Genomic DNA, 25,498 nt, shown 5'->3' on the forward strand with positions numbered 1-25,498 from the left:
CTCTGCCCATGTGCATAGCCTATATCTGACATGATTATTCTGCAATATTTGATTTTTGCCACTTTTAAATGCATCTCATGAATGGCATTTTATCTTCATCTAGGAAGATCACGAATTTATAGAAAAGACAGCTATAACGTTTGATCAAGATCAATACTGCTCCTATTACAGTGTATTCATGCTGATGCTTACATACCTTCATCCTAATAAATCTCATGACAACCAAAATGGATATTACTAAGCTAAAACTACCACCCATCCACAATGCAAGGAAAACAGGACAGCTTCAGAGTTATGAACAAGATCAGACATAGATGCAACAAATGCAAGTAAATCTAGCATCAGATATATACTACCACTGTTAGGGTTTAAATACATTGTGACTGCCAAATTATGCCAAAAGAACAGTGAAGGCTCTCCCAGAAGGTTATAAATTGTCATATTTACTCCAGAGTGTCTGCTGATCTTCAGAAGTTGCAATGGCTCACTTTTAAATCCCTTTTGCCTAAGTCATTAGTAGCAACCCTTGACATGTCAGAGTGCAAGTCTGACGCAGAAGGAAATGGAAACACAAAAACATCAGGTTAATAAAAACTTTATTAAATAAAAAAAACTGATTTACAATATATAATTAAACAGGAACAATGTGGAATCATCATTACCACAAGTTACATCTTCTAGACGGTCGCTTAATCATACCAGACCTACAACTCCCACAAGCCAGAGCCGCTACAGTACCTTGGTGGCAAATCTTTGCTTCGTGTTGGGCAAGCAGTAAAAATAGTGTGGAAAATGAAGTTAGATAGCATTTAACTTTGTATATGGTAGAAAGCCTTGTAGAAAGGGAGGTATAACTGGTTTTTCAGTATAATATAGTCCTTTGTGTTGAAGGTATCCTGGTTTATAATTTGAAGTTGATGGTTGAGTGTGGCACAGAAAGAAAGAACCTGAGAGAAGCCCCTTTAACATTAAATGCCACTAAAGAGTTCAATAAAAACAAACAAGTGAAAAACACAGTTTAGCAATTAACCAAAGTGCCAATACATACAGGTGTCATTCATCTGAGGACACAGGCAGCAACACATTTCTACAGAATCTTGAAATGAACTTTGGTTACCAAAAGAATAACAGATTTAAAAATGCACGTATGAACAAACACTGGTTAGGAAAGACTGCCAGGTGCTGAGAATCAGAGACAGTCTCAAGTGCTCTACTTAGAACATCATGCAAACCACTGACATGTGAGGGGCAGCCATTCTTCATGCATAAATCCTTCTGTCTGTTGCAGGTTGTGAGAAGATATCAGGCTGCTACCACCAGCTCCACTGCACAGAACGTTACTCATCATTGTCTAAATGAAACAGAAAAAGGAAAAACAGGTTAGATCAGGGAGGTCCGAACCACAAACCTGGGGGACATTTGCGATTTTGTGTGGCCCCTGGACCACAAGTCACGAATGGTACAAATTTTGGTTGATGAACATACGCTTTTTCAATCTTCACTCAGAAGAGGTCTTTCAAAAAAAAAGATTCTTTTGTTCTTACAGAGATTACATAACAAAAAACGATGTACACAAAGAGAAATCCCATTCTGTTTATTTTCAAACAGAGCAAACATGTTTCAGATCTGCAATGATTTACAGATTCCTCGGATACAGAAATCGGACTTTGTTTCATTCAAATCTGAATTTATTGTTGAGCAGGTAAAAATGAAAAATGTTACAAAGAAAAAGATAATTATTCTCAAAATTATTGTTTTAGTAGTATGAAGATACGTTCATGTGTTAAATTTGGTCGAAAGATATAACAGAACATGACTTGGGATTCCATGCATCTGATGAGAGAAAACCTGAGATTCGTCCTGCAAATAGCAACTTGTGAACCCCAGAAAATGCTAATTTACTAAATCGTGACAGGAAAAAACAAAAGTCTGTTTATCATTTATCTTTTGAGCCTGCTTCATGTTTGCATTAAGCTAAAAGTCTTCTGTATTTAGGGTCATGTTTGCATTGTTGGTCAAGTCTACAGTAGACCGAACTGATTAATTTACATAATTACGTAAACATGGGTGTTCTTCTCCATGTTTGGCTTTATTTTACTTAAGTGCATTTTCTTCATTGTTAACGTTCTTTGTTTTGAAACCTAAAAAAGGTCAAACAGAAAGGGTCAAATAGATGTTATGGCTTTAGACACATATCATTTCATAAGAGCAGGGTTAAGAATGTCTCTTTGGATTGAAAATATTACTTATCCCCAATATAGACAAACTTCCTCCTCCTCTGCTTAAACCTGAATGTGAATAATAATGAGGACAACAGTCTACATTTCATTAACACAGAACTATCTCTGAAAGCTGCTCAAAACATCTTTTCAAATATAGTCACTGCTGTATGTGTGAAGGTGATAAAACATCTGCTCAAAGATGCTGAGACAAGTCCTTAGGGGACATATCTGACATGTGCAGCTTCTCCTTCAAAAAAAGTGAAAATAGAAATCAAAAGAGTTGTCAAACGGAGATGTTCGCTGGGAAAACATTTGAAGACTATTTGGATCCTGGGGGAAACCTTTCAAGCTTCTCCACCCTCCAACATCTATTTTGAGTGTTGCCACAGTGTGACAACAGATCTGGCACAGAGAACGACAAACTTGTCATAGCAGAGGGAGCAAAGGGTGTGTTTCACATCTACTCCTTGACAAGCTGCTGCAGTGACACATGAAGAGAAGCTGGGATTTTAGAGACCTGGTTTAGCAATCTGTTATTGGACTGGAAAGAGTGACCAGAGGTGATCCAGATGTAGCCCACACAAACCACTGCCTATTCATGAGGATATAGCGGTGCTGAAAACAATATGAAGTAGAAAAAAAAAGGAGAGAAAACATGTAATGCACAAGTCGGATTAAACACAGGGTTCCCACAATATTTCATATTCCCTACTTTATCCCGGATAAAATTTCTAAAAATGTGACGTGGCAAAAACCATGGATTTTCCAGAAATTCGCATGTTTACCTTTTAGATTATTTAATCAAATTGGAAGTTTGGAAGGTATTTTTTTCTTTCCACACAGTTTTCCTACTTATCTAGACTTAGAAACTGAGAAAAATCTATATTTTTCCAAGACTGTGTAGGAACCTTGCAAACGAACACCAAAAAACACCAACCTTCCTGGTAGGCACCATCGGCCATCACTAGATGAAGGATGTTTGGGTACAGATGCTGGTGCTCGGTTCCCAGTATGTTTGATACCAAACTGGAACCCAGTTCAATATTCTCGTCTTCATCTTCATGTATAGCCTTGGAGAAAACAAAAAAGGGCCGTTTATTGGAAGGTCAGAAGAAGGCAGATTTTAGAAACAACTGATGAATAATTTGCACCTTAATCTTATTGTAAGCTTCAATGAACTTCTCAAAACCCATCTGCTGCTCCAGATTGAAGCGAAGCTCTTCCAGACGACTGAAGATGCTGTCATGATGGTTACCCTCGACGCCTTGATCTTCTATGCTGCCATCTATATTGGGGCAGAATCAGTCATATTTCTTAGCAACCTTGGGATTAATATTAAGGATATTTTAATTAAAATGAGGAGTTCTCAAACTAAAATAAAAAAAGGATAAATAAGCAAACAACGGTCCTCAACTTTCATGAATAAATCATAAGAACAAGTCTTACGATTCCATGTGATGTTCTCCTACCTGATTGCCAATCTTCATTCAGCTGCTTGCCGTTATTTTGCCGTTCATCTCCCACACCATTAGAAAGCAACTCCTTGGCCTCGTCATCACCCGGACTTCCATTAGAGCATTCCTCGTCTTCATCCTCGTCCTCCTCTTCATCCTCGTCATCTTCGTCATCATCTACAGCCATCTGATTGTCCTGATCGAGCTCAGTCGCCATCCTGTTGAACAGCTCGTTGTCTCCATCCTGTGGAGGGTTTCCATTAAAATCTCCAGCTCCAATAACATCTGGAGGACTCCGGTCGCTTTCTTCCTGCAGCAGCCTCTCCATCGAGGCCCTGATGTCCCGCAGATCATCTTCGTATGCACTAAGAAGCAGAGCAAAGGCCTTCTCACAGTATGCTCATCATAGTATTCACACCCCTTGAACTGTCACATTTTGTCATGTGACAGACCAACACATAATAGTGCTTAATTGTGAGGTTGCAGGAAAATAACTGAAAAAAAAAAAAAAAAAAAAAATTCAATAGAGAAAAGCATACCCACAGCATGGCGCTGCCACCACCATGTTTCATGATGGGATGGTGTGCTTAGAGTTAGCTTAGCTCAAAAAGTTCCATTTAGATCCGTGTCCCCTGCACGACTCGTGGCAAACATCTACTATCACTTCTAATGGCCATCGTGCGACAATTGCCGTTTTCCCACCATTAGATAAGAATGGGTTTTTGAAGTGTATAACTAATAGTTGTTCTGCAGATACTCTCATCGGACCTACAGATGTCTGCAGCTCCAGAGTAACCATGAACCAGATGAGTAACCATAGCCTCTTAGATCCTTCTCTGACTAATGCTCTCCTTTCCCAGCCTGTCAGAGATCTGTGAGATGTTTGGAGCTTTGGATATTGTTAAATAACCCAACACTGCTTTAAACTTCTCCCCAGCTTTATCCCAGACCAGTGTTTTTCTTGGAATTTTATTTTCGCAATGAGGAATGAAAAAGCTTTCAGTTTGTAGATGTGCAAAGATGGTGGATGGAGGGATACCCCCCCCCCCACCCCAAAACCGGCAGCAGTAGTTATGGCAAAAAGGTGAAGTATTCAATCAGTGGGACTGAATACAAATGCATGCTACACTTTTCAGATTTTCTCTGATACATCACAATTATGCACCACTCTGTAAGTCTACCACAGAAGAAGTCTCAATAAAAACCCATTGAAGGTTATGTTTTTAACATGACAAAATGCAAAAAAAAAAAAGGTTCAAAAGGCACAAATACTTTAGCAAGGGATGGTATAAATGATGCACTTAAAACATGATTTCATGCATGACTTACTCCTCAGCGTCTGATTGGTCATCATCTTTAACAGCTTCTTCCAGATCCTCAATTTCCAGGTCTTTGTCTGGGGAAACATTGGCCTTGCTTGTTACTGCCGAGTCCTGCTGAGGGCTGAAGAGCCGACTGAGGTCAGGTAGAGAACACGTCCGCAGCATCTAACAGTGCAAACAAAGCAGTGTGACGTGTAAAGAAACTGGAGAAAACGTTTTTATTAGAAAATTCATGTAGTCAATAGAGGGTTGTGGTACTGTGATATGTCTACATGTTGGTGTGTATTTTCTACATGTTAAGCTGGGCTCTGCAGATGGCAGCGCCCCTGACAAAGGTTATGCAAGCTACAGGTCGATGAATGCTACATCGCTGTAAGCCCATTGGACGTTTAGACAATTTGATTAATGGCTCTGGCTCCTTTTCAGCTCCCCTTCCTTTGAAGAAGAAGAGTCATAAGGATGATTCATCACATGGAGCTGAAGTGTAGATAACTTTAAACTCCTCATCTTCTAAGAACCAAGATGAAACTGCTCCCAAATGGTTTAATACTTTCAATCCAACTGCCCAGACAAGAAAAGATGAATGTTTAATCACCTTTGGGTTGTTGGCATCAAACATGCCCGCAGAGAGATCAATGAGGAGGGCGTTCTGGTTCTTGGAGCGCAAAGGTGAGACGGATCGAGAGCGAGAGGCCAGAGAGGAGGATGATTCATCCATGGAGGACTGGGCAGACAGGGCAGCGGTACGTCGGTGGGCCGGTGAGCACTTAAGAAACAAGGGCTCCTCATGCTGAGCTAAACCTGGAGAGAGCCATGTAATTTATTCCAGATTGTGAACACACTGAAAATAGATGGCCATGACTCAGTATACATTGGTCTTACATGAGGATTCAGTTGGTTTCTCTGAACGCTTCCCAATATCCTGGCTGTCTGTTGGTCTTATCACACCCCCCTGTGGCCTGTAAGAAAAATGACAGTAAAAAAACCAAACAGTTTCTACAAAGAAAATACATTTTATGTTTTTGGTGCAGCCTTATAACAAATCTGCATTCAGGTTTTCTGCTACTTGCTTAAACATTTCTTATAAATCCACAATATACAGGTGCATAGTCCAACTATGGTAATCCAACACAAACAAATTCAGAACTATATCTGCACTCACATTTGCTTTTGGGCTTCCTGTTCCCAAGCTTGTTGCACTTTAGCTGGTGGATTTGATGCTTGTTTAGGAATCTCCTCCAAAACCACTGACTCCAGGTCAGCTGAATCTGGAGGAACGTAACCAAAACAAGATGTTACTGTACTGAAAATGTCTGATTACTAAACACAAGTAATGATTAATATCAATATCAAGCCAAGTGATAACTTACCCTGAATATCAGTAGGGTTGGGCAGCAGCGATGCTTTTGCCAAAGACGCTTCCTGGTTTCCATCAGTCAATCTTTGATCCACAGCAGAGGTCAACAGTTCTCCACCATCAGCTGCAGCAGAAACCAGAGAATCAGAATCAGAAAAGCTTTATTGCCAAGTACATTTTTGGACATACAAGGAATTTGTTTTGGCGTAGTCAGTGCAGTACAATACAAATTAAACAGTATAAACATATCTACAATATAATATAAATATATGTGCACAGTTTTAAGTGAGTGAGAGTAAATATAGAGCAGTATAAGATGCAAGAGCAATACAACAGTGCAGGTGATCATTGTGCAAGTAAAGCAGGAGTCCAAGCTGAGCGTTAATGTAACGCATAGAGTTACAATTTACAAGTGTCCTGTCAGCAAAAAAAAGGGGGGAAAGGGGGAGTGTCAGTGTGGTTTCCGGGCTTTGTTAACCAGGCTGGTGGCAGATGGGAAAAACTGTTCTTGTGGCGTGAGGTTTTGGTCCGGATGGACCGCAGCCTCCTGCCAGAGGGGAGAGTCTCAAAGAGCCTGTGACCGGGGTGGGAGGGATCAGCCAGAATCTTCCCTGCCCGCTTCAGGGTCCTGGAGGTGTACAGTTCCTGGAGCGACAGTAGACTGCAGCCAATCACCTTCTCAGCAGACCGAATGACACGCTGCAGCCTGCCCTTATCCTTGGCTGTAGCAGCGGCGTACCAGATGGTGATGGAGGAGGTGAGGATGGACTCAATGATGGCTGTGTAGAAGTGCACCATCATAGTCTTTGGCAGGTTGAATTTCTTCAGCTGCCGCAGGAAGAACATCCTCTGCTGGGCTTTCTTGATGAGGGAGCTGATGTTTGGCTCCCACTTGAGATCCTGGGAGATGATGGTTCCCAGGAAGCGGAAAGATTCCACAGTGTCAATTGTGGAGTCACAGAGGGTGATGGGGGCAGGTGGGGCTGGGTTCTGCCTGAAGTTCACAACCATCTCCACTGTCTTTAGAGCGTTGAGCTCAAGGTTGTTCTGGCTGCACCAGTCCAACAGATGGTCCACCTCCCATCTGTACGCAGACTCGTCACCATCAGAGATGAGTCCGTGTGGTGTCGTCCGCAAACTTCAGAAGCTTCACAGACTGGTGACTGGAGGTGCAGCTGTTGGTGTACAGGGAGAAGAGCAGAGGAGAGAGAACACAGCCTTGGGGGGAACCGGTGCTGATGGTCAGGGAGTCAGAGACATGCTTCCCCAGCCTCACGCGCTGCTTCCTGTCAGACAGGAAGTCAGTGATCCACCTGCAGGTGGAGTCGGGCACACTCAGCTGGGAGAGCTTCTCCTGTAGCAGAACTGGGACGATGGTGTTGAAGGCAGAGCTGAAATCCACAAACAGGATCCTGGCGTAGGTTCCTGTGGAGTCCAGGTGCCGGAGGATGAAGTGAAGGGCTAGGTTGACTGCATCATCTACAGACCTGTTGGCTCTGTAGGCAAACTGCAGGGGGTCCAGGAGGGGGTCGGTGATGTCTTTTAGGTGTGAGAGCACAAGGCGCTCAAAGGACTTCATCACCACAGAGGTCAGGGCGACGGGTCTGAAGTCATTAAGCCTTGTGGTCCTTGGCTTCTTGGGAACAGGGACGATGGTGGAGGACTTGAAGCAGGCTGGCACATGACATGTCTCCAGTGAGGTGTTAATATGCATTTATATTAGAAAATGACAGCACCAAGGGTATTCTTATGTTTTCCTCTGTGACACAGATCGAGATTAGAAATAGGCTGGTGAGAGGAACTAGTATTTTCTCTATAAAATCTGATGTTATTTCAGATCCATCAATACACCACACACAAGGGCTGACAACACTTCAGTGTGAAAGTTGTGACTGGAGGAAGGAAAATAGAGGTAGCCGTTATCTGTATCAGTGAGGTGTGTAAATATGTAGTTAGAAGAAGCCCAAAGAGCGCGAGACACATGGAGACATCTCAGCTGTTCATTGAAGCTCCTTGGATGTCAGAACAGAACAGGAAACTGAACGTATTGCATCAAAGTTACTTTGTTTTTTCTTTTAGTAGGTTGCTGAAGATGGTATAAAAACGTCAGCTCTGCAATAATTTGGTTTTGAAAGAATATTGAAATGAAATGCTCTTACAACATCCTGACAAAGGCTCCTTCAGAATCTGTTAAGAGTTGAATAACAGACTTACCAAAGTAAAACAAACAGTATTTTTCCTTTAAAGATTTTGCACAGTTATTTATTTTGAAATGATTTTAAAAAAAACGTTAGCGAACCCTCACCTTTAATGGAAAGGAGTATAGGAGACATGCTGTTATGCAGATGGGTTTCATGACTGGATATCTCTGTCATCCCCTCGAGGAATCTACTCCATTTGTGATTTTTTTTATTGATGCAGAGAGACAGCTCGGCATCTTTGGGCTCTTTTACAGAAATTGTTGTTTAACATTTTATGCTTAGCGTAATGCATTTTCAATTTACTCAAAAGGTAAAAAGAAAAAGAGTTGTGTCATTTATTGATCTTAAAGAAAATTTAGAAGCTAAAAAACTGCTTTGGTAGGTCCGAGCTTTACAAAGTGGGGCTCGAAAAGCAACCAAGAGCTCTGATTGTTGCATTTCTAGACATAATCGATACAACGTACATTTGCACACGAATGTTTAAGACAGTCACTTAAATTAAGAACAAAATTAACAAGCCAAGACTAAAAATGTCCTTACATATTGTAACAATCTGTGGCTGATGAGTGTGGGGCTGAAGCTTTGCACCCTGAAGCTCCTTCAGCCCCTCACACACTGGATTCTCTTCCCACACCTTGCTGGGAACGTTTTCCTGAAGCTCGCCCATCCGTATGACTTCCCCCCGCATTTGATCTGAGAGAAAACACATTATAACAATAAAAATAGACAGTTTTCTAGAGTGTGCACTTCCCAACTTCTCCCCAGAGTAGAAACCCACCAATGGTTGTGATGCACGTTTCCTCAAGTGTTTGCTGAGCAACAGAAAGGACAAGAGGAGCCCCTGCCTCCCACTTCTTCCTGTCTCCACCAGAGGATGGCCTTTCCTCTGGAGATGCTAAAGTGGCTAACAAAAAAGTAAAAAGATGGAAACTGCTGTCAAAATATTTAAACGGCAAAAAGGGACCAGCACACATTTTGTACTGACAGATTCATCTCTAGTTTTTGTTTGGAAGACTAAACTCACTGCTTGATGTGGAACAAGTCTCCCCGAAGGTTTGCTGAGGCACAGGGAGTAAAGGTATCTCTGCTACTTCCCATTTTTTCCGATCTCCATCTGAAAGGGGACGTTTCTCCGTGTTCAACGGCTCCTGCTGGGGAGAAGGACTTGGTTCTGAAGGTGCAGGAGGAGTTTCCTCCAGTTCATCCACTGGGCTCTGGGCTTTCATGTTCTGGTTAAGTCTGCGGAGAATCTGCTTCTTCTCACTCTGTTGGACAGAAGACATCAGTAAAGTTTGCCTTTTTGAAACCCCGGCTTATATTAGTCAATATTTAATTACAATAATGATCAACACATCAACAAACCTGGCTCACTGTTGCCGTCTCAGTTTCATTCAAGGTTTCTTTTAGCGGAGTCATCTGTAAATTGGTAAGTGAAAATAGTCAAGATGCACATGTAGAGATATCACTACAGCAGTATGCACATGTCTACTGACCGCTCCGACGTTCTCCAGGGCAGCGGTCATGGAAATAGAAGGGGTGGAGGGCTTGGATGTGGGCAGAGCTGAAGCTTTGACAGCTGCGTCAGGCTGGAATGGAGCGGCTTGTGGAGGACATTCAGAGGTAGACGATGCTGCTCCAGCTGCTACTGCTACACTTCCAGCAGGAATGCCACACTTGGCACCACGAGCCGCAGCAAGCTTCAACAACAAAACATAACCAACTTTAGATTTGATCTTGAAGGCCAGCTTGCAGTTGATCAGTTTTAGATGTCTGGGTATGAAAACGTATAAATCCTACATGGTCCTCCCAGGCTCTCTTTTCTCTCTCGTATGCTTCCCTCCTCTTCTTCTCAAGCTGCTCTTTCAGTACAGCAACACGGGCGTTTGCCTGAGCCTTACAGGTTATACAGATACAGACATGTATATATGGTGCTAGTCAGATATTACCATACACTATGTGGGCATGAACATCAATTTGGGCATTCAATGTTGCACTTTAACTGTTTTTTTTTTAGGGCGGAGTGATGATGATATAGGATTCAATTTCAATGAATTTGGGAAACGCTGGGGTTTTAATTTAAAGTGGTTGGGAAAAACATAGCACTAACAGTCAAGCATGGCAGTGGCAGCACTATGCTGAGGGTCTGTTTCACTGCCAGTGGCACATTTGCATAATGAATAAGAACTACCCTCTAGTTTCTTGAACTTTGACGGCTAAACAGTAAATGAACTGAACTTATATAGCGCTTTCCAGTCATGCAGACCACTCAAAGCACTTTACACTAGCGCCACATTCACCCAATCACACTCACACATTCACACACCGATACGCAGATTGGTAGGCAACTTGAGGTTAAGTGCCTTGCCCAGGGACACATCAACATATGGCAGGAGGAAGCTGGAATCGAACCCACAACCTTCTGAATGCAAGACAACTACTCTTCCTACTGAGCCACAGTCACCCTGCCCAGTCAAAATGTTGACACAGTGCGAGGCTCTGAAAGGATTTCAAACACACACGTCTTGGAGTGAATAAAGCAGGGTAACTATGAAGTTCGGAAAACCCCTGGCCTGAACCCTATGGAAGGTTTACAGCCAGTGCTTAAAAGGCAGGGTTTCAGGCCAGACCTTCAATTATCCAGTCAGAATTATACCAGAAGCTTGGTGGTGGCTATAAAAACCATTGTTTGTCTCCAAGTTGCTGAGGGTCAGAGTGTGTGTGTGTATATATATATATATATATATATATATATATATATATATATATATATATATATATATATATATATCTATCTATATATATATATATATATATATATATATATATATATATATATATATATATATATATATATATATATATATATATATATATATATATATATATATATATATATATCTATCTATCTATCTATCTATCTATCTATCTATCTATCTATATATATATATATATATATATATCTATATCTATCTATCTATCTATCTATCTATATATATATCTATCTATATATCTATATATCTATATATATAGATATATATATATATATATATCTGTTTGGAAAGATAAAATCCACAAGAAATGCAGACATTTGCACCAAATTGTTATTTTTGGAAAACACTGAAGTTTTTTTGTTGTAGATCACATCACCAACGCCAGAAAACCCCCCAAAAAACAAAGAGGGTTGAAATGCATCATTAAAAGCCCAACATTAATGGGATTTATGCTGACGATGAGCTTAAAAGGGGACATATCATGCTTTTAAATCATTCAGTTGTGGTCTATATAAAGTGGAACTTTGATGCTTTGGTCTGAATTCCTTGTTATTGTAGCTCCACAGGCCCCTCTTTTACCCCTGATCTGAGGTGCGTCTGAGAGCAACTCCTTTTGGTGCGGTCTCTTGCTGTTGAGGCACTTCATACCCCGGCCCCCTCCAGGTCAGAGAGCATTCCACTACACCCCGTTCGGTCATTTTTGTACTTTGATAACACAGATATAATTATGTATCAGCGCAGAAACTTTTTATTCCTAAATTAAAAGATGTCAACAATGGAAGACTTGTCCATCCAGCCTAACATGTTTGAGCCAGAGTCTGACCCGGACCGAGAGAAGAATGAAGACGACGAATCTGCAGATCCGCCTTCAAATGAATGCATCGCAATGGTGTGTTACTGTTATCTCACCCTCTACGTCCATACCAACTAAATACTGTGACGTAACGGTTCAAAAAACTTAATAGAGAATAGAGAGAACCGAACGGATTGAAAAATATGACCCAAACAGAATATAAATGTGTCTATGCAGCAATTTGAAAAGACTAAATTGAACTTTTCAGCACTCCTACAGATTCCAAGTACACAGCATGTATTTAAGGGTTAAAAAACAATAACGTGTATTTTGCATGATATTTCCCCTTTAAGCAGCCTCAGACCAGCACTGTACACATACAATGTTTAACAGAACGAAACAAAAGTCACATCTGATGTTTCTGAGACCTAAGGCATTTAGAAACACTCTGCTGACCCTTTTATAGTTGCAACTCATGCCTTTACAAAATCAGTCTGACAAGTAAAAATGCAGTGGCTTTAAGCTTCTTACAGACTCACTTTTAAAACCTCTATCTTTTTCCTCCTGAGATCTGCCTCCTCACTCGACTCCTGGCTATCAGAGCCGTCGCTGTCATACTGAAACACACCGAAAACAGACAGTCAGGGTGGAAAAATATCAGAAAACAGAAGAAAAATCACATTAGAACCACTTTCCAGACCCCAAGAGTGTACCTTCTCTCCTCTCAGTCGGGCTTTGATCTGTTGACGCTCATTGAAGTTCTGCAAGCGGATCTGCCGGAGTCTTGCCAAGTACTCCTGGGAACAAATAAATCCTTCATGAACAATGAGAAAAATGTAATCTCCAACCTTGTTTTTATATTAGCTTTTCTCTTCATAAATGCAAACACAAATTCTCAATCACACATGCATAGCAGCATTGTGAGCACATCATTAGAACAGCAAAAAAGACAGACTGAATTAATATAAAATACCAACAAGTAAAACAAAACAAATCTGCAAACGTCATGCCATGAAGAGCTCAAACATGGATGGTGAGGAGCAAACATTACACAAGGAGGGAGCATGATTGTAAACTGCTGGGTGGACTTATGGCTGTGTCACAACGGGTTTTGTGCAGACAAGCCAGGCTTGCTGTGAGTAGGGTGGAGTATCAGGCTGGGCATTATGGTCTGGACTCCTACCTCCTCCTCTCTGTTGACTTTAGGTCGCCTGCACCGAGCCGCACCGGCCCGGCTTCCATAGATTGCAGCCAGGTTTTGTCGAGTACCCTGTTTAGCATTAAAGTTAGCCATACTTTAGAAGCATGCATACCCCAATGTCTGACTACAGCAACATCCATCAGTTGGGACCGTGAAGGTATAGCTTCATAGACCAATGTTCCGTTTTAAGAAAAAACAAAGTTAGGAAAACTGTGATTCTACCACAATGCACCACGAAGCCTCTGATAGATGAGACCAGGACTTTCAAACTATGTACGAGGCAAGGTAATCAAAGAGGTAATAGAGCCCCAATGTAACCCTGACAAAGCTACACAGCATTGTGTTTGTAGGACCAATTCAAGCTGCTTATTTAAAATCTGGTCCCAATTTCACAAGGATTTTCCTCTCAGAGAGCTCCTAACTTAGCCTAAAAATTCCTGATAAGGAATTTCTGTTCTCTGCTGAGAGCGACTCTGAGCGAGGAGACGACAGAGATTCCTATCTTAGTGAGTTTTCCAAAATTTAAAAACATGGCACACATTTGTCTTCCCTCTGATAGCCCTAAATAAAGTGCAACCAGCTGTGTTCGGAAGTCACCTGATTAATGGAGTCCATCTGTGTGTAATTTAATCTCAGGCCTCAGAGGTTTGTAAAGAACATTAGTGAACAAACAGCACCACGAAGAACAAGGAGAGTAACAATGAGAGTAACAGGCAGGAGGCCCATGGTCACTCTGGAGGAGCTCTTAAGATCAGCAGCTCAGGTGGGAGAATCTATTGACAGGACAGCTATTAGCAGTGTACGTCAAAAATCTGGGCCCGTATTCACAAAGATTCTCAGAGAGCTCCTGACTTTGCCTAAAATTTATTGGCAAGGACTCCAAACTTAAGAGTGATTCACTTCGCTGCTGAGAGCGACTCTGAGCTAGGAGACAGAGATTCCTATCTTAGTGAGGAGGTGTGGTTGACCCCGTTGCTAGGTGTGACGCTGTCTTCTAAAGGGCTGTGATTGGTTGTTGCGAAAAACAAAACAGAAACGCTCCTAGTAATAAATGGAGAGGAATTAACCAATGATATAATTTAGACCGGATTCAGAAATGTTTATATCATGATGAAAAATCTTAGCAAGATTAAATTAATGAACACAGCATCAACATGTTTGAAACTAGCTTATTTACATGCTCATTTTGTTATTATTATTATTATTATGTTTACTTGCCATGCTGGTCATTTTTAATACTGCATGTTTTATATGAATTTACTTCATATTAATATTAAAATTCAGTATTTTACTATGATCTCCTTTTTGCATAATAAGGTTTGATTTAGTAAAATTACAAAAACAAAAACAGAGAAAAAGAAAAGGTGGAAAAAAACGAACTGAACAGAGGAGCAGAGCCTGCTGGTGGAGGAGAACAGAGGAGTGTTGAAAGGAAGATTTGGTCCTGGGATCACGGTGGGAACAAACAGGTATTCCCAGCAGATCAATGCGTCGTTCCCTCTGGTTTCAGCACCAGCCTGGAACGTGAGCAGCTCTGGTTCCTGCTGCTGTCAGAAGCTAGAGAGGAGATTGCAGCACACCAGAGCGGGGAGCGTTGTAGATGATCATTTAGGCTGCTGACATCATGAACAATACAGCAAATACTTATTCACGGTTCGATTATTTATAAGGCTAATCTTATCTCTATATTAATAATTGTAATAGAAATTTATGTGTTCATTTACTTGACTGTTTAGGAGGTGGAACCAAGCACGATCGAGCCAGTGGTGTTTCTTTGATTCACTGTTGTTCATTGTACGGAGAATATCTCTCCTTTCTCTCCGTCTTTCCGCCATCTTCTCTGCTTAAGATACTCTTATCACAAAAGTCCCCCTCACTATTCTTAACATCTCCTCACGTTAGGAGCTGTCTTGAGGTCTAACATGCTTCGTGAATCACTTTTATCTTAAAGAGGGGAAATTCTAAGAAAAATCCCAGAATTGGAGAAATTCAAAGATTTTTCCTGGAATGACGTCACTAGGAGCTACTTTTAGTCTTAGGATTCCTTGTGAAAATGGACCCTGACCTTTAAGGACACCTAGCCAAAAATACTGGATTGATCCAAGTTTTAAAAAGCTATAATAGAATCTGAGTTATTTGGCTACAAAACAAATAAGAAAAACCTTGATGGTACCTCTGCTAAAGCTGCAGTGATGTATATGTACATGGAGCCACAAGATTCAGCATACTTAAAGGCATGCAGGACAAGCTCTTCAGTACATGTCTACCACTGGAGGACAACCGGACTGATGGACTTGTGTTTTCCAAAAAAGGCTTTTCTTCAATACCTTCTGCAAGATTTTTAAATACTCAATAGTAATTATTTTACACACTGGCTGCAGGGCTCAGCAGTAAGTTAATCATAATGATGAACTATAAGCCAGACAGTGAAGCTAGGTTACGTACCAGCTGTCCTTCAGCTCTCACTTTGTTAAGCATTGCTTCTCGCTTGCGCTGTAAAAACTCCTCAACCTGAAAGGCCCGTTCAGCTGGTATCTGACCACGCTGCCTGAAAACAGAACCTTTAATCAGAGAGCATCTGGTGGTTGGTACTCTTTTAACTGGGATTTTCACAGACGGACTAACCGGCTAATCTGGGCTTGTTTAGAAACATGGTGCAGCCTCTGAAGTTCTCTTTTGATTACGTCAGAGTTTAGTCGTTGGGCAGGTCCGTTGGGCAGTACTGGGCCTGCAGCAGCTGGTATACCTCTGAAAAACAAAAAGAGAAATAAATGTCTTCATACAGTTCCTTATAACTTTTACACATTTTGTCACGTCAAACCCACAAATTGTTTTCTATTGTGATGTTCTGGGCTAGACCAACACAGAGGAGTGCATCACTTGGTGCATGGATTTCATTGCATCTACAAAATAAACTGCCTTTATATTCAGCCCCCTTTAATCTAATAACCCTAAATAAAATCAGGTCCGACCAACTGGCTTCAGATGTCACGTAATTGGTAGATAATCTACCTACGTGTAACTTAGTGCAACATAAAGGACCTCAAAGATGCACCATTTCCATCTGCTGTTTTCTCCTCAGGTCACACACAGTGTCACCTGTAGCATACTGGATGACAGAATAACCTAGCTGGAGCTAAAGAGCTTGAGTATATAAGCTTGCTAGAGTGGTGTGTGTTGAGGACAAACAATTCTTTCATCCTAGCTAACATATTTACAAAGGGGAATCATTTTCTGATTAGTTTTACTTATACTTTTAAAAGATTTTGATGCTTCATTTACTTATATCTTATGCCACAAAGTTTTTAACTGAAAGCAACTCTGAGCTGCTGTTTTGATGGTTCAAAGATTTCAGAGGGTTTTTGCCTCATGTTTCTTATTTGATGAGGCTAACTAAAACTCCGGCTATCCTCTACGATACATGTTCGTTAAGAATCATGTACCGATTGGTTTGGGGTACCAACTTCCAAGGAAAGAGACATTTTACTCCGGATAAGCTACAATCCCAGCTGCCAGAGGTCAACACTCCAATAAGACAGGTGTGCCATCAATGGACGTTTCTGACCAGTCAAACCAGTAGGGTTGTTAGGAAAATCTGCCGTTTCTTTCTTCTTCCTTCCAATCTTTGGAGACTTTGCCTAAAACAAGTTTCCTTTGGCTTTGCCAATGGGAGCGGCCTGAACTGCGTACTGCCTAACCTGGGAAACATCTGTGCTGAGAGAGATAAACTGTGGCTGGCTCTCTGTGAAGCGATCACTAAGGCCCACTCAAAAGACATTTTGCCGATATTCCCCAACCTATAGAGACTGAGGTAAGGTGCTAAAGCCCACTGCTAGTGTTTGAGCTGGAGGAGAGCCTGACATCTCCCTCCTGTATAAGGTGGGATTACTTATGTTTTTGGCCAAAGTGAGAAAGATGGACAAAAGTGGTCTCAGAGAAGAAAGAAAAAGCTGGAGCTGCTTTTCATTTGTCCACTGGTCCCATTCCTTGAAAGATAGCAAGATATCATATAACCAAAGGAGACTTCTCCTACACAGGGTCTTGTAAAAGTCTAAGATCTTAAAGCTCAACTGTTTACATAAGTTGCTGAACATTAATCATTCAAGTCATTTATATTCACCGTTCATCCTTTTAAGTAACGAACTAAAGTAATGCCAACATGTTTATCATCAGTCAATGGATATTAATATAGATGCTTAATTAATTATTTGAGAACATTGGGAAACAAACAGCATCATGAAGACCATGGAACAAAGTAGACAGCTCAAAATCTATTGTTGAATGACAGAAGAAGTTTCATTTGAAGTTTGTAGCAACCTCTGTAGGGAACACAGATATGTGCAGGAAGCCAAAAATTTGGGAATCTGGGGCAAGATTTGAGAACTTAAGTTCAGACACTCTTCTTGCAATCTGATCCTGAGCTATTTTTTCAAAGAAGAACAGGCAAATATTTCAGCCTCTAAATGTGCAAAGCTGGTGGATCCTTACCCCACAAGACTCGCAGCTATATTCCAGCAAAAGGTGGTTCTACAAAACATTCACTCAGTGGGACTGTATACAAATGCACACCACACCTTTCAGATTTGTTAAAAAATAAATAACACAACTTTGGTCTAAATTGAAAAATGTGCCTAAAATGCACATAAGATGTAACACAACAAAACATGGAAAAGTAAGAAGGATGTGAATACTTTTGCAAGGTACTGGATACGTTTGACAAAACAAAAAATGTCTTAAAAAAACCCCAAAACAAAACAAAAAACCAGACACATCACTTACCTAATGGGACTTCCTGGTCCTGCTGAGGATCCCTCCCTGCTGGTTTCTTTGGGCTGGGATTTAACCATTTGGTCCAGAGCCGCATAGTGGTTTTCATACGGGCTCTTGGTGGGGTTTGGAGCTGGAGAAAGGCCCAGACCAGAACCTTGGACCCCCACAGCCCTTTTACCTCCCACGAAACACTGAACACATTAAGAAGAAACACTGAACACATTAAGAAGAAACACTGAACACATTAAGAAGAAACACTGAACACATTAAGAAGAAACACTGAACACATTAAGAAGCAGACTTACAGCACAAGAGGACATGCCTAACAAATGATGTCATTTTATTTCAACAACAATCAAAAAAGATAAAACATTTTTCATGTGCATTACCTTCCTCTCTGGACTGCTGCCTCCACTTGAACTCAAAAAATGCTTCCAGCCTTGTTCTCTGGCTTGGTTTATTCGACTAATCTGAAAGACATCACAGATGCAGAATTTTCTTCTGTTTTAGCTGCAATTTAATAACAGCTTTCAATTTATGGACACTGGGAAACTTTACAGTGTCTTAATGTGATAGAATAGTGCAGAATTGTGAAGTGGAAGTAATTACATGTCGTCCAGTGTTTTTAACAAATAAAAACCTGAATACTTTTAGGTGCATTTCTATTCAGTCCCCCCAGAATATCTACTTTATAAAACCACATTTCACTGCAATTAAGGCTGCAAGTCTTTGGGTTTATGTCTCTACCAGATTTGCACATGCAGAGCCTGAAATTTTAGTTTGTTCCTCAGGTTCTGTCTGATTGGAAATAGAGCCTCCGTGAACAATAATTTTCAACTTCTTTCACAGATTGATGATTAAAGTTAGGCCTGAACTTTGACTGGGCCATTCTAACAACTAAATATGCTTTGATCTAAAAAATGTCACTGTAGCTTTGGCTGCATGTTTAAGGTCCTTGACCAACAGGAAGACAAACCTCAAGCTTTTTTTTGGTCCATCTACCAATCAAAACGACTGGCTTTGTTGTCCCTGATGAAGAAAGAAAATCACCACAGAATGATGCCACCAACATTATGTTTCACTGTAGTGATGGTATGTTCAGGGTGATGGGCAGTAGTTGTCTCCCACACAGCATTTTACATGTAGGTCAAAAAGTTCAGTTTTGGCCTTTGACTAGAGCCATCTCCTCCACATTTGCCGTGACCCCTACATACATGGTTTATGGCAAACTGGACTTTTGAACCTTTTCTGGCACTCTTCCATTAGGCAGTAGAGTACACGACTAAATTGTCCTGCCAACAGATTATCCCACCTAAGGCGTGGATCTCTGCAGATCCTCCAGAGTTACCAGAGCCCTCTCTTGGGTGCCTCTATGATTACCCAGCCTGTCAGTTTAGGCGGACAGTCACATCTTGGTAGATTTAATGGCCCTGTGCGTCAGTGCTTAGCAAATCTGCACAAACCAATCTAGAATCAGAGAGAGATAGAGATAGATGGATAACAGAAAAACCCCAAACAAATCAATATAAACAATGTGCATTATTTATGGGTGACAGGAATTGACCCATTTTTGTAGCATCACGGGAAGCACAAAGCTGTCAGAAGCTTCTAAACAGAAAGTTTTCTGTGGACAGCCATGTCTTGGTAGGTTTGTAGTCGTACCATGCTCTTTCCATTTTCCCCATCAAGATTTAAACAGTGATCTGTGAGATGTTGAAAGCTTAGGATACAATTTAAAACCTAACCCTGATTCAAACCTTTTAAAACTTTACCTCTGACCTCCCTGCTGTGTTCCTTGGTCTTCATGATGCCGTTTGTTCACTAATGTTCTCCAACAAACCTCTGAGGCCTTCAGAGAACTGCTGGATTTTTACTGAGATTAAATTACACACAAGTAGACCATTTAAAAATTAGACAATATTAACCATGTACAATCTTTCCTTCCACTTCACAATTATGATTCATCACATAAATCCCTGATAAAGAAGATTAAAGTTGGTGGTTCTAACATCAAAAAATGTGAAAGCGGTATAAGGACTTTTGTAAGACTCTACCTTTTCCTTTTCATATCTCTTAATTTGCTCTCCTTTCAACAGGAATACCTGAGAAGGACAAAGATGAGAAAAAGAAAAAACTGCAAACATTTAGATATTAAAAAACAAACTAGACAACATGTTTACCTGTTCTCTCTGTTTCCTTTCTTTCTCTATCAGCTCCATTCTTTTCTTTCTGATGCCATCCTGCAGAAGAGAGAGAGAAGCACCACAATCTCTAAAAGACATCTTAAAGAGCTCCCCCTAGGGGTGAGACGATCCAGGACTGCTCTGTCACTGAGCAGGCAGGCGAAGAGGGAAACGGCTGGTTAGGAAAAACCCAAATCAGGCAGAATACTCCGAATGGGCCAGGAGCGGAAAGCCGGGCGAAGGAAGGGATCAAGTGTAATGGAAGGGAGGAAAACTGAAAATGCTGGTAGGAAGTGACCCACGTGTGTGGGTGAATGAATGGAGGAAAGGAAGAGAAATCTAACAGAGAATACAAGTTAAATGGGGCGCTCAGCTGTACCTCTTGCTTTTTTCTTTCTTCCTCCACTTGACTGATCCTTCTTTGAGGGGCTGCTGGGAGAAGGGCCTGAGCAACATATAACATGTGGCTTCAGAGTTTGCCAACACAGTTTGATCTCAACACAGGGGAATACTCTCTAGCATTTAGATAGCATTTTAAACAAAAACAACTCGAGAACGATCAGTATCTAGAGAGACTAACCGGTTTGTGTTTTACTGCAGCTTTCCTCTCTGAAGACTTCTTGGCTCCATCGCCAACCTTCCTCACCGTTAAAGGCACTCCATATTTACATGCTGGTTTTGTAACCTTCTGGGCTGCAGTGAGAAGACATAAAAAGATGGGCAACAGGACACCAAGTTAAAGTTATTGTAAAAGCAATAAGGTAGGACTAAGCATTGGCTGCAGGTACATCCACCACTAGTGCTTTACGACGTCAGGCAAGTACCTCATTGGGATACTATTGCAATCATAATATCGATTACATTTAACCAATATTTTTCAAAAACTCTTTTCTTTACAATGACAGAATGTCAGCACGGCTGTCTGTGAGCTTCAGCATCTCAGACACTAAAGATGTAAATCATGTGTTGAAATTTAGAGCAGTACAAGTTCATCCAACTGGACACACATACCAACAACATGCAGAGCGTGACTCCGTGACACCTAAAATATAACATCCTACCAAATTTTGGATCCAAGCAGTCCGTCGTTCTGCACACGCCACTACTGCAAATCTGACAGTTTTAAGGAACCTCTGTTTAAAGTTTACTCATCCAGTTCAGTCTAAATATCTTGAAACTACAGGAGGATGAATGCAGTTCCCCCCCCCTGCCCCAAAAGTTAAAGGCTTAGGTTTTGCACCAACAGGTATCTTGAAAACAGGTGTCAACTTTAAAGTGGTTAGTGGCATACAGTCATGGGAGTCAGTCATGCAATAGGGAACGTGCGCCGAGTCGCTACGCCACCCAGTACAGCTACCAATCATGCAGAGCTACCACCAGTCTACAAATTGGATGGTAAATACCCAGCGCTACAGTGAGTTTCCGTTGTGGTGACTGGACTCTTATTTTGAAGCCTGGTTTTCCCCTGTGCTCCTTCCTGAAAGACTTGGCAGTAGCTTGATAGCTTGAAACATCTGTTATAATTTTTTTTTCTACTAAGCATCCAAAATGGAGAATAGTTCTTTACCCAGCAGACGTTCATTTGATGTGAAATATTGGGTGTTTTAATATTGTGAGATCTCATTAGACCTCTACTGTAGTTGGGAATCTATAATCATATTGACTCATCTGTGTAAGAGTTATTTTATATCATCTTGCTAAAATAAGCAGTAGAAACTCAGGCGTAACTGCGGCAGACAGCACAGCATGACGTTTCCTTACCTGGTGGCACCTGTGCCACACCCATTTTAGGCTGCTTGTGAAGAAAAGTATGGCGGAATTCCTGAGCAATGATCTAAAACGAGAAAAGAAACCCTTTTACTCTGAAGAACATATTCCGACGTCTAAAAATAACAGTGGCATCAAAGGAATGGCTGCACTCTACCTGTGGTGTCAGAAACCTCTCTATCCTACAGGACAGGAAAGGTTTGTCCAGAATACTGCCGATTGAAGGCCTCTCTCTGGGATTGCGTTTAAAAAGCTGCGCCAAGAGAGAGCGCAGCTCTTGGGAATAGTGAACAGAAACAGGAGGGTAGGAGCCTCGAATTATCTTCAGGACCAAGTTCTTCATGTTACCAGCTTCAAACTACAAGAAGAACAGTTATGATAGCTATGTAGAAATCGCTGCAATTATCATGGATTAGAGAGGCTATGGAGGAAAGAAAAAAGGACCACTGCAATGCTACAAAGAATGAACATTAATATGTAAACAGCTAGCACACATCAAATACTTACTGCATGCTTAAGAGTGCACATTTCATACAGGACACACCCAAGGGCCCAAATATCACTGCAAAGGGAAGGAAAGTAGGGAAAATGAGACAACAAGGATACAGATAGGCAGGGAAAAGTTTTAGGCTGAGTTTGCATTTATTTTGTTGGGTAATTATTTCACTTGTGAAACACTAGTGTTTTTTTCCCCCAAAAATAAAATCAAAATACATTTTGATCAATCTTTAAGCGCTTGCTAAAAATGACTTCCCTGACTGTAACTACACTGGACTGGATGACATGGAAATCAAAACTAGACCAGGAAATCAATATCGGATTTCCTGCTGTGGATGTAAACAAGGAGTTTAATGAGGCTGTATCCTCCTAGCTTCAAAAAACCACCACCTAATACTGGAGGAGTTACAATCAGATGGGGACATAGGGATTGTGCAACAAAACTTTACATGAAACATAGGACAAACTCCAAATTCTCTATTTTAAAGAAGACCATTACCTTTTATTGTTGTACGGTTTGTTTTCACAGATCTCTGGTGATAAGTAGTAAGGTGTCCCTATACATGTCCTCGCCAGTTCTACGGTGCTGGAAAAAACAAAACAAAAAGAAGAGCAAGGTCCTTGTATCTGCTCAAAGAATTCAAAGTGTTGTTTATACAGATATCTGCCAGACAGGCACCACCAAACATACCTGTTCAGAACCCTCGCAATCCCAAAGTCTCCAAGTTGAACCGTCCCTTCTTTTGTCAAAAATATATTCTGGCAAGGAATTATATTAACATAAGAAAAAAATGATTGTAAATGCTAGGTTTGTTAAGAAAAGATCCTGGCTATATAAAGGGCAATACCTGAGATTTAATGTCCCTATGGAGAATTTTCCGATCGTGTACGTGCTTCAGTGCAAGGCAAATCTGCACAAACCAATCTAGAATCTGGGAGAGAGATTACAAAAAGCCCCAAACAAATCAGTATCAATATAAACAATGGGCATTAGATTTGTTTGACAGGAATTGACCAATTTATGTAGCATTACAGCAAAGTTGTTCTGTCACAGAACATGCTGGATTAGAAAAAGTTTAAATGCTTGCAAATGTCAGTTAGGGTTAGATCTACTAAGTCAATAAGGAAAACATAGAGACTGATGTTTTATGCTAATACATAAAAGCAATGATAATTGCAATAATTATGCTAAACGCTTGCACAACCGGCTAGTGAAAGTTTAAAATGAGAAATCTATAACTTTTGCCTTTGTTTTAAAATGCACGTGAAATTCTGTTTAGCTGCAGAGCTGTGTAATGCCCACTGCTCTCCCATGAGCTCTTGTAATGTGAAGAATTAAGGACCCTGACAGAAAAGCTTTTTAAATTAAAAAAAATATATGTAGAATACAGGCCCTTTATGTTGAAAATACTCCCTGTTACTTATAATTCTTAAATAGGAATCAGATTCTGCCAAAAGTCGGTATTTGCAGAAATCAGCCACAAAATATCTGATCAGTGCATCTCTACTTAAAACAAACAAGCAAAACAATAAAACTGACAAAGTTCCAGCCTCTAAAGTAGATTCTAAATCATTTTCAAATGCTAGTGACTTACTTGTTCCTCTGGAAACAGTACTCCTTTCTGAGAGTTGATCTTTTTGAAAAGGTCCCCTCCCTCACAGTAATCCATGACGATGTAAAGACATCCCTCTTCTAAATAATATTGGTAATACAAAAGTTAAAAAAAAATAAACGTTGTTAAAACGTTTCTAGGGTTCTTGACAGCAACACCTAAATATGTGAATACCTTCAAAAGACTCCTTATACTGCACAATGTTGGGATGACTCATGTTGGCAAGAACAGCCACTTCTCTCCGAGATTCCTGCCTCTCTTTACTGGACATCTGTGGAAAGAAATGAACGGATCGTTTATTCTAATCATGATGAGGTAAAATGGGCTCAAACTGGCACATAATAAACATGCAAAATGATGCATAAGAGCTTACTCCAGATATCCCAATCTCCTTGATGACATACTGGCGTCTATCGTCCTTGGACTTCACAAGGATGGCCTTTCCAAATGAGCCTTCCCCAATTTGTTTCACCTTTTCGTAATTTTCCATTCTACTGGAGAGACTGGCTCGGCATAGTGGATCTGAAAAGAGATACAGCCAGCATGGGAGGAGTGTTCTCGGTTTGTTAAGAAAGCTTTGATAAAGGGTTCAGACAAAATAAAGCATCGACTTTATTATCCGATCAAAACCCCGAACCTTCATGTTATGATGCATCGATGTTTAATCAATCTGTCAGGCATTAAATAATAAAACACAGCTGCCAGATGGCTAATGTTACCGAGGCAGTGTGGCTAGACGAGGATGTGAAAACCAGGTTCCTGCTTTACACAATAAGTGTCCTGTAAACGCTCAAAATTCTGAGATAAAATCACAAGGCTCATTTAGCAGCAGTTTGTAAATGCTAATAGCAGGCTAATTTTGGTTTACCATTAGTTCTCCGCTTCGCTGCTTCTCACAGAAATTCTGCTTCTTGCTACTGTCCTGACACTCACTCTAACGCGATTCATTTTTCTGCATTTTTATTGGTCAGCTTCTCTTTTCTCGACCACTGATTGGGTAAAGAAACTGCGTAATACCGACAGACGCTCCCCACCCCCTCCTTACCCTCCAAACGGCTCTGTTGCCTGTTGCTGTGGACATTTCCCTTAGCAACCAAAAGGTTGCTACCAGGTTAACTGCAATGGTTGGTTAGCTTAACCTTTTGTCCGGGAACTAGTTTAGCTTACAAATGGTTGAGTATCAGTTAACATTAACCAAAAAGTTCCACATTTGATAGCTAATTCATGGCACTGAAGGCACAGGTTCAGCTGGGTGGATATGCACACACACTAACTCAAAACCAACAAAAGTCATAAGCGAGCTAGGCGAGGGGTCCCTCAAGAGCTGTTGACTTCGTACATACAAT

The 25,498-nt window shown here is 40.8% G+C and overlaps 1 protein-coding gene across 5 annotated transcripts; it reads right to left on the minus strand.

Annotated features, from left to right (window-relative positions):
• Positions 1-579: 579 nt before the first annotated feature.
• On the minus strand, positions 580-25,167 carry nek1 (NIMA-related kinase 1). 5 transcript variants are annotated; one of them, XM_047375204.1, is made up of 36 exons: positions 25,021-25,167; positions 24,526-24,674; positions 24,327-24,423; positions 24,135-24,232; positions 23,388-23,471; positions 23,231-23,298; positions 23,039-23,125; positions 22,549-22,603; positions 22,199-22,399; positions 22,036-22,108; positions 20,855-20,967; positions 20,654-20,719; positions 20,272-20,331; positions 20,146-20,193; positions 18,481-18,561; positions 18,101-18,282; positions 15,947-16,069; positions 15,767-15,869; positions 13,304-13,390; positions 12,834-12,917; positions 12,660-12,737; positions 10,354-10,449; positions 10,050-10,253; positions 9,919-9,972; positions 9,581-9,821; positions 9,335-9,460; positions 9,097-9,249; positions 6,369-6,479; positions 6,161-6,266; positions 5,881-5,957; positions 5,594-5,799; positions 5,006-5,163; positions 3,692-4,041; positions 3,374-3,507; positions 3,160-3,292; positions 580-1,351 (listed from the first exon to the last, which is right to left on the minus strand). In XM_047375204.1, exons 2-36 carry the CDS (start codon positions 24,640-24,642, stop codon positions 1,338-1,340), a joined length of 4,068 nt encoding a protein of 1,355 aa, XP_047231160.1. In that variant the 5' UTR covers positions 24,643-24,674; positions 25,021-25,167; the 3' UTR covers positions 580-1,337. The 5 variants fall into 5 exon arrangements, with proteins under 5 accessions (XP_047231160.1, XP_047231161.1, XP_047231162.1 ...); XM_047375205.1 differs by lacking the exon at positions 25,021-25,167 and adding an exon at positions 24,790-24,806; XM_047375206.1 differs by lacking the exon at positions 20,654-20,719.
• Between the last annotated feature and the right edge of the window lie 331 nt (positions 25,168-25,498).

This window comes from Girardinichthys multiradiatus, chromosome 9, assembly GCF_021462225.1.
Source record: "Girardinichthys multiradiatus isolate DD_20200921_A chromosome 9, DD_fGirMul_XY1, whole genome shotgun sequence".
NCBI classification, from domain to species: domain Eukaryota; kingdom Metazoa; phylum Chordata; class Actinopteri; order Cyprinodontiformes; family Goodeidae; genus Girardinichthys; species Girardinichthys multiradiatus.

What these genes read in the sequence shown, in the direction of transcription:
- nek1 (XM_047375204.1), bottom strand. Translation starts at nt 24,642, where the DNA reads ATGGAAAATTACGAAAAGGTGAAACAAATTGGGGAAGGCTCATTTGGA. An exon ending in TGTGCACTCTTAAGCATGCA is followed by an intron (nt 22,400 to 22,548) that starts GTAAGTATTTGA and finishes TTCTTCTTGTAG; the next exon opens with TTTGAAGCTGGTAACATGAA. An exon ending in AGAGAGCCTGGGAGGACCAT is followed by an intron (nt 10,254 to 10,353) that starts GTAGGATTTATA and finishes TTGTTGTTGAAG; the next exon opens with CTTGCTGCGGCTCGTGGTGC.